Below are 9,661 nucleotides of genomic sequence, written 5' to 3'. Positions count from 1 at the left end.
TATATATATATAATCTTTTTCCTCTCTCATTAATAAAATATGAGTCAAGTGTCTGGCAAATATGGAGGTTTCATTTATTTAAAAGATATTTAATCACTTATAAATAGCATTATGTTGTATAATTTTAAAACCACAGCATGTTACAGTTGAACCAGAAGCTAGAAATGATTTCATCTAATGTTTCATCTGCATATCAAGTGCCTACATTTATATATAACCATTGAATCACTGAACTTGGTCTTCCATTCTAACAGGTGTCCACAATTCCTGGTGTCAGTGCTTATGGAAATGCAACTTCAGTACAAATAGGAAATATTTCAGGATATATTGATACTCCAGACCCACCAACAATCATCAGCTACCTACCTGGACTTCTTTACAAATTTAGTTGTAGCTATCCACTGGAATACCTGGTTAATAACACCCAGCTTGCTTCGTGAGTTCATGTTTTATTCTTGCTTTCTCATATTATCTTTGTGTTTGGGTCATTTCTTATTTTTGAAAAACTTATAAAGTTAGCAGGATTTGTTGAGAATAGCCAAACTCAAACGAAGTAATGGAAGCCATATTAAGTATGATATCCATCCACTGATCTGTCTGCCTGTCTTATATTTTCCTTGTTCCAGTTGCCTAAGAGCCAGGGTTACTTGAATAGTTCTGACGGTTCTGTGGTGCCTCCAATATGTAGGGCATTTGGTTACCACATTATTGGTCCTGCCTGTCCTTCTGCTATATGCTCTCACTCTTGGGTTCTGCTGCTCCAGATGACAGAGTCTCCATGACTTTTTCAGAGGTGCACAGGCATCTGCAATTTCCCAGGAATGTGGCATGACCTACAGACAAAGAAAAAAAAAATTAAGAAAAAAAAAAAAGATTACTGATGTAGAAAGAAGCATCTCACACTAGGTCCTCCAACCCTCACACAGAACACATTCCTCAGCTTTACTATCCACAGAAATCCATTCATTTATTCAATCAATATTTATTACACATCTAGCTATTTGCTGATGCAGTGTTCTAGCAGTGAATAAGGTCAAGCAAAATTCCTGATCTCAGAAACTTCTAATGAAATTGATAAAAGTGTATTTGTATCAGATTCAAGTTCTATGAAATAGTTGTTTTTTCTTTTTCTTTTTTATTTTTGCAAAAAGTCTCATATCATAATGCAAAATATAAAATATCACTTTATAAATAGAAAAGATCATAAAGGACAATATGTCCTTTACTTGGTCCTCTTTGCTTTTTGATTATCTTTTGATGATTTAAATGGTACACCTACTCCAGGCCTACTTAAAAGTATGTCAGACTTAGTTTATAACTAAAACTTTTAATTTAAAATCCTACCATTGCTTTCCCTCTTCTAAATCTGTTTTAGGTCCTCAGCTGCTATTTCTGTGAGAGAGAACAATGGAACATTTGTCAGCACTTTGAACCTGCTCCTTTATAATGTAAGTTGATGGGTGAAGGGTGTTATTTTGCTTTTCATTGTTTTGAGGAGCCATTTATGTGAATGTCTTTTATATAAAAATCTACTGAAAGTCATATCAACCCTATTATATTTTGGTAACATTTGCCCACCTTTACCTCTATTTTCATATATCTTAGTCATAAAAGTACAGTAGAAATTCCATTACATTTTCTAAACATTGATAAATGATTTAAATTTTATATCAAGAATGTGATTCTGTAATAGTTTATCCAAGTGTCTTTCTACATTTCTTTGTATATTTTTATTTATGTATATATCTGTGTGTATAGCCATGGTCAGGGTCAAGATTTGGGGAATAATATTTTTGTGATACAGCTGTATGGAAAGTCTGAATGATACTTCTCTTGGAGACATACTTGGTGATGAATGTGTTAATATTTTCAATATGGGTTTTGGTGATGACAGTTCTGTCACATTCGAAATAATTTGGATTGATGACACAGCATTGTCTAAACTTTTGTCATGTAAATATCGATAGTGGCAGCAAAATGTGAAAAATACATGTATTTCTATTTATAACTAACATTAATCCCCCAAATGATATTTTCATGTTGATTAAAAAATTTTTATTCATACATTGTAAATGCCTGATTTAAATATCAATTTTTCAATCTATCAACCAACATTTTTGTAAATTATGAATCTGATTTTTGCATTATTATTCATGTCATCATGGCACTGAGTTATAATTCATGCAACTGATTTAAAAGTCAGTGCTTTATACTTTGAATATAATGAGCTATAAATATTGTAGTAGGACATTTTCCAAAGGCATTTAAAAAAATCGTGTTTATAAGTTTGTATTCTGACACCACAGAGTTCTAAACAACAAATTAAAATGTGTCGGAATGAAGATTGCCTTTCTGTCATTTCTAAACTTTCCTCTGCAAAGAGAAGCTGCCAAGTTACTTGGTTCTATAATACTCAGTAAACATGTGCCCATATTCATTCCTGATATGGCCAGATATTTATTACTGTAGTGAGCAATATTTATGTAAATAACCTTAAATTGGAACATTTCTATTGATTTATAAGTGTATTCTCTGAGGTAGAATTGAGGTAACTGGTTTGGATTCAATATTATTTATTATAATTGAGATCAAGATGAGAATTCCCAGTCTTTTAAAAAGTGGAACATATATCCACATGGCATTTAATGATATCCTTATATTCTGTGAAATTAAACTATCCTTTTACTAGAATAGCAGAATATCCAAATGTAGGAGTGTGGCTTCGAGGACAAGTTTATTAGAAGTGGCATTGTAGCCCTATTGCTAACGTGACATCAATTCAGAGTTCCCGGAATCTTGATGCTAATTAGAAGTCTATCATTCAATAATAACCTTCGTATTTTAAGTCTATGGTAAGAGGTAACCATTTTTTAAAATTTCAGATTATAAATGAAATAGGTGGTGCCAAAATTCTCATTTTAATCAGTTTGCAATAAATTATTATTAATGGTTGAATTAAAAAAATAAATCAAACTTTAAGTTTTTACTAATTAGGTATTGAATAAAATTCAATAATTTCCAACAAACTAATTTAATTTTTTTAATTAATGGATTTTTAAGAAAGTAATTTTAGTCTTATGTAAAAGTTGATCAAAAAGTACAGAACTCTCCCATATCCCCCTTTGTCCTTACACATAATTTTCTCTTTTGCTTATGTCTTGTGTTAGTGTGAAATATGTTACAATTAATGAACCAGTGGTGATGCATTATTGTTACCTAAAACCATAGTTTACATTTAATTTACTCTTCCTGTTATATGTCATATGGATTTTGTCAATCATATAATGACATGTTCATTATTGCTGCTATCCTACAGAGGAGTTCCTCTGCCCCAAACTAGTTTTTTTTTTTTTTAACAGAGTACCATCATAGTATTTTGCCATGTTGGAAGACATTAAAATATTACCAATTCACAGTAGAAAAAAATTATAATTTTACTAATTTATCCCAAACCATATTTATTATTTCTTTGGAAAATAGCATTTAGTTATTTACCCTCAGGAATGTTGAAAAGTTATATTACATCCTAAATACAGCACTCTTATTCTCTGGTTTGTTATTTTGAGAGGAAAAGTTGGACCCAATTTAGATGTAGCACAATGTTTTTATTCTTATGTTTACTAGAATATAGTAAATTTACTCAGGAAAATTGTATTTACAAATAGTAATAATTTATTGTCAGTGAAATTTCCATATATTAAGGTGGTTTGAGTTGAACTGTGCTCTTACGTTTGTGCAAGGTAAAAATAATTGCTTCTCCTTTGAAATGGAAAGTAAGGATGTCTTGCATTTTGAAGTGCACCTAAATCTTAGTATTTTCTGAGTGGGTGGTGAAACAGCAAATACGAAATAGGGTTGTGATAATTATGGACAGTTTTTAAAAGTTTGAGAAAACTAAAATAGATACAATTGATTTTAGCAACTGTGTAGTGCAAATAAGAGTAAATAACTAGACCTCTTAGGAGCAATTTCTGGAGAAAAAAATCATGATTCATGATTAAACTACAATGGGATCACAAATCATTTGCAAATGGCTTCACAGTATATAACTTGTATAAAAGTAAGCATTCTTTGGGACAATATTGATAAAACATAAAATGAAGCAACAGTCTAGTTAATGAAGTGCAGTTTACTTAGAGACTTTGAAAGAGGGAACCAGAAAGATATTAAATAAATATACTAACTATCTGACATCTTTAAAGGAATTGTCATCATTTATCACAGAAATATAGGAAATAATTAGAAATACAGAAAATAATATAGAATGTTAACCATTTATAAGTGTAACATAGTTCCTCGTTTATCTGGCTTTATTTGGGAATGAAATGTTCCATATGAATACATTTTTTTCAAAAGCAAAGCATACAAAGTATTGTTAACTTAATTAAAAAAATTCAAACTATGTTGCTCTTATCCCAGCCTCCTAAAGACAGTAAGCTTATATTTTTTCTTTCTTTGGTGACTTTGAAATTTCGTAGTGAACATTAAAAGAGTTCTTTTGCTGCAAAACAGCAATAAATTTAGAATTACTAAATTTGGGGAAAACAATCATTCTGTAACTGGAATGATTTGGCTGCTAAAATTTTGAGATTTTCATTTTTGCATTTTACAATTTTCTGTTTTTTGATTTGCAAATTATAGATGCCACTTCTTAATATCTAATTTACTGCTTTAATCTATTAAAGATTGGGAAGTGATATAAATAAACTCCCTAGGGTTGGTCTAAAATAAAGGTAAATAAGTTAAAATAGGCCTTTTGATAAGTAATCACTAAGAACTTTGGTGCAGAAACTCTGTGGCATGTATTTTGAAAACTCGGAGAGTGTGTTGGTCTGTTTTCTGGTTTTCAATTAAATTTCAAATTGCAGGCAAGTGAGTTGAGGAAAATGCAAGATTACCATAGGTTTAAGTTCTACCAACCCAAAAGAAAGGGCTTAAATCAAAGCAGGTATAATTTAAATAAACTAAGCATTAGCCTCTTTATAATCTAAAATAATGGAACACTAATTTGGATAAACTGAACATTGGCCATTGAATATTAAACAAACTGAATTAAGCCACTGACAATTGGATGTAATTTAAACACAATGGACATTAGCTATTAAACTATGGAAACAAAAAAAGATTTATGTATGGAAATCAACTTGTTACCTGAATATTGTTTAAGAGATCTTCTGCTAAGAATCAGAATTAAATGAATGCTTTTTGGAGGTGGTTGTATTGATTTAGCTGTTCTTTTTTTTTTCTGTAACACTGTTTTAAGTGGTAAATGTGCTATTGTTGGGAAACTAATGATACATTATTTATTACTTCATTATTAGGATTCAACCTACAGTCAGCAGTTAATTATCCCAAGTATAGGATTACCTTTGAAAACCAAAGTATTTGCAGCTGTTCAAGCCACTAATCTGGATGGAAGGTATTTTCAAACTTATCTTTTGTTGGATAGAACATGTAAGTCTCCTGAGTCATAAAGTTAGCTTATTCATTTTTAAATTCAATTTAAACACTACTGTCATTGCCACACCATTTAGGCATGCTTATAAAAAGAAAGAGCAAATTACAAAGTCTAAGGGGTAACACTCATTTTATGTCATTAATTGGAAAATAACAAGGCTTCCCATAAAGAAAGGAGGATATGACTGGAAGAGGGTGTGGGGAAATCTTAGGGGATGCTGGAATGTTCTATATTTTCATCAGAAAGATGATTAACCAGATAAACTATGACTATTTGGGAACACATTTGATTTGTGTGCTTTTCCATATATATCTTACTATTTATCGACAAACAAAAGAACTATCCTCACAAGGATCTGGGCTGAAATTATATTAAACATCTCATCAAAAAACGAAATTAGTTAGGTTTACTGTAATTCTTATAAAATTCAAAGTAATCAAAACTGAAAGGGAACTCAAAAGTTGAAGCTCTAATCTTGTCCTATAAAAATATAATATCAAATGGTTTATTTGGGGCTTCTTGTGAGCTATTATTTAAACTGCATTCTGAATAGATTGGTAAAATCTAGAAATTTGGTTCTTCTCTACCTTCTTTCTTTGTTTTTAATCATGAATATGTATGATTTTTTAAAAATTGTCTTGCTGCATGCAGGATGTTTTCCCCTTATTAATGATATTTGCTTCCCATTCCAAAGATGTTATAAAATAATGTATAAACTTAGTCCCACTCTGGCCTTGGGCAGGAGTATTTGCCTCATGGCTTTCTCATACCTAATAAAGTGCCTATGGTAAATTCCCACTTCTACCCTACTGATTCTGGCACATCATTTATGCAACAAACTCATTTGTTCTACTTGTTGATATAATATTCTCTGTCTTATGTTAGAGACAGTAACTTCTGGAAACAAAGTAACCTTGTTCATAGTGAAAAATGAACATCTGTGTAGCTGTGTAGCTCACTTTGGGGTTTCCTTCTTTCAGACTTTAACCATTTACTTGCCATGTTCTCTCTCTCTCTCTCTCTCTCTCTCTCTGTATGTGTGTGTGTGTGTGTGTGTGTATGTGTGTGTGGCATTAGCCTCAACCTATTTGATGTGGGGATAACACTTAGTTTCATATTTCTAAACAGCTCAGTTTAGAAGAAAATTTTAATCAACAAGAAGTTTCTGCAATAAGAGATAACAAGTAATAAAAACTATTCCATGGTTATAAGAAATTAGTTCATATTTATTTCCCTTAGATTAATATCCAACACTCAAAAGAGGATTTTGTCTCTAGATAATATTTGCTTCTCTCTGCAGATGGAATGTCTTAATGGATTATTGCTATACAACCCCATCAGGGAATCCAAACGATGACATTCGGTATGACCTCTTCCTTAGGTAGGTGTCTTAAATTGTGTATAGATACCAAAGATCTAGTTATAGATGATTGAAATGGAAAACCTAGGTCAGACAAACAAATTTCAGGATATTGTTTTAAGCTTCTGAATTTAAAGTTTTAGATTTGGGACTTTCAGTCCTTTAAAACTACAAGTATGAAAGTTGAGAATGGTTTTCAACACAAAATGCTGATAAAGCTATTGTTGGATGAGAATTTTAATTAAGTTAGGTCCACCCAAAATGTTTTATTCATGTTTAGGAGATATGGGAATATTTCACTATCTTAGGAAAAGCATGGTTGGATATTATTTGCAATAAGAGAAAGGCAATGGAAGGGTGTTATTTATCTGCAGCTAGACCATCTCATCATATGTCAAAAGGAGAGCAAAATTAAAGTAGTGCTCTGGATAATTTAGATCCCCAAATGCTTTATCTCATTTATCAGTATTTAATATGAAAGTATATAATATAGCCTACCACTCCTTTTTTTTTATCAGAGCCAATAACTTCATTTCCCAACAGACAGTGATAGAGTGAACGTAATCTACATCTGGGGAAAGAGGACATTGATCATAAAGCCATTCAGTCATTCCAGTTCCCTTTCAGCATTTTTTATCTGACAGCAGAACAGGCTTGAGAGTTAAGCAATGTCTTCTAAGCATGCTTATAAAGTGCAGTTGGCTCAGATCATTGCAGCTTATTGACACATGATGGGAGTAATATAACGAGAAACCAAAAGAATATGTTTTATTGCCTAATCAAGGTTAAGATGATGTTCAGAGGGTATGGTCAAACTGACACTCTTACATATCCTATTACTGGAAGAGTTGATCTGGGCAAGAATTTTTTGGGAAAAAAATGTTAATATGCATCAAAAGCATTAAAGGATTTCATATTGTTTGGATCTATTTTTACAAATTGAGAATTATATTTTATAATATTTATGATGTTCTCATCTATCAGTGTTATTTAAGATAGTAAAACATGGGAATGAACTGTATATTCAGCAATAAGAAAACAGCTAAGAGAATTATGGAGAACTAGCAAATTGAAAGTTCACGCAGGTACTACAATCATATAGTTATTTATTAAATGGAAAAAGATAGTTGGTCCTACTTTATCTACCCTTTCTCTTTTCATCTTCTTGATACTTCTATCCTTGGTAATATATAATTCCTTAAAATTTAAATGTATTAAAATAGGAAGGGGAAGAATCGGCACATGCAATTACATATATAGTAGGCTTTATTTAGATGATAGAAAAGACTGTAAGGAAAAACACTGAACAGTTCGTAGTGGTTATTTATACATGGTAGAATCATGAATCATTTGGTTTCCAAAGTTTCTACAATAATTACATATTGATAATCTGGAATATGGTATGAAAAGTATGAATATGGCATGAATAGTATGAATATAGTGGTAGCTTTAGAATCTTCTAAAAACACACAAACAAAACTTCCCAAATGTCATTTTTAGTGAATCTAAGAAAGAAAAACCTACAAAATTTGCATTAATATTGATAAAAAGCAGTAAAGATGAGGAGAAATGGTGCCTAGAACCTCAGTATTCATAAAGTGTCAGGCTTTATGAATGTGCCCTTGTAAAGGTAAGGGAACCACCTGAGACGTCAGGGTCCTTCCCTTGGGGGCAAGGATGGTTACTGAACCTGAGGAACTCAGGGCTGATGGCAGAGCCCTCTGAAATGAAAAACTCAGCTATGCAGTTGCTACAGTGTGGACAGTTTATCTGTCATAGTGAAATAATTCTTTAATTTGGGGAACCCTGAGGAAAGCCACTCCCATTCCATGTTTTCTTAGGATTCCTTTGAAAATAGCAGGTCCAGAGACACCTAAATCTTTCAAATAAAACTGTTAAACAAATACAGCCATTTCCTACAGTATTTCAATGTAATACAAGAAAAATGTTGAAAATGGCAGAAAAGAATTTAATTTAAATTCACCAGAAACAAACAAAAACACAGTCAGTGAATACATAAGATTTGGAATTTAACATTCCTACATTATTTTTTTAAATAATCAAAAATTAATCATCTCTCAGATTGTTTCTTTTGCTGAGAAGAAACTTTTTAGTTTGAATCCATCTCATTTATTGATTCTTTTTTTTTTTTTTACATGCTTATCCAATTTGGGGTAAATCTCTCTTTATTGTTATCAAAGTTTAATAAAATACCTTGTGATCAGCCAAATCCCCTTTTTTGTTTTTAAATTTTTTATTGTGGGTTGTTCAAAACATTACAAATTTCTTGACATATCATATTCCACACTTTGATTCAAGTGGGTTATGAACTCCCACCTTCACCCCATACACAGATTGCAGAATCACATCAGTTACACATCCATTGATTTACATATTGCCATATTGTTGTGCTTCGCTGCCTTTCCCATCCTCCACCCTCCCCCCTCCCCACCGCTCCCCTCGCCTCCCCTCCTCTCTCTCTACCCCCTCCACTGTATAACCCTGAGGGTCTCCTTCCATTACTATGCAATTTCCCTTCTCTCTCCCTTTCCCTCCCACCTCTCATCCCTGTTAAATGTTAATCTTCTTCTCCTGCTCTTCGTCCCTACTCTGATCTTAGTTACTCTCCTTATATCAAAGAAGACATTTGGCATTTGTTTTTTAGGGATTGGCTAGCTTCACTTAGCATAATCTGCTCTAATGCCATCCATTTCCCTGCAAATTCTATGATTTTGTCATTTTTATTGCTGCGTAATACTCCATTGTGTACAAATGCCACATTTTTTTATCCATTCATCTATTGAAGGGCATCTAGGTTGGTTCCACAGTCTTGCTATTGTGAA

General features: G+C 32.1%; 1 protein-coding gene across 1 annotated transcript in view; it reads left to right on the top strand.

The window, feature by feature from the left end:
* The window catches only part of Zpld1 (zona pellucida like domain containing 1), a 60,698-nt gene that overhangs the window by 37,986 nt on the left and 13,051 nt on the right, over window positions 1–9,661 (top strand). Inside the window, exons 5-8 of the mRNA XM_015478391.2 lie at window positions 255–436; window positions 1,376–1,448; window positions 5,322–5,419; window positions 6,759–6,839. Coding sequence (XP_015333877.1) covers window positions 255–436; window positions 1,376–1,448; window positions 5,322–5,419; window positions 6,759–6,839 — 434 coding nt within the window. The remainder of the gene's footprint in view (window positions 1–254; window positions 437–1,375; window positions 1,449–5,321; window positions 5,420–6,758; window positions 6,840–9,661) is intronic.

Source organism: Marmota marmota, unplaced genomic scaffold (genome assembly GCF_001458135.2).
Source record: "Marmota marmota marmota unplaced genomic scaffold, marMar, whole genome shotgun sequence".
Classification (NCBI taxonomy): domain Eukaryota; kingdom Metazoa; phylum Chordata; class Mammalia; order Rodentia; family Sciuridae; genus Marmota; species Marmota marmota.
The sequence above is the reverse complement of the archived record's forward strand: the minus strand, read 5'-3'. Positions and strand labels throughout refer to the sequence as shown.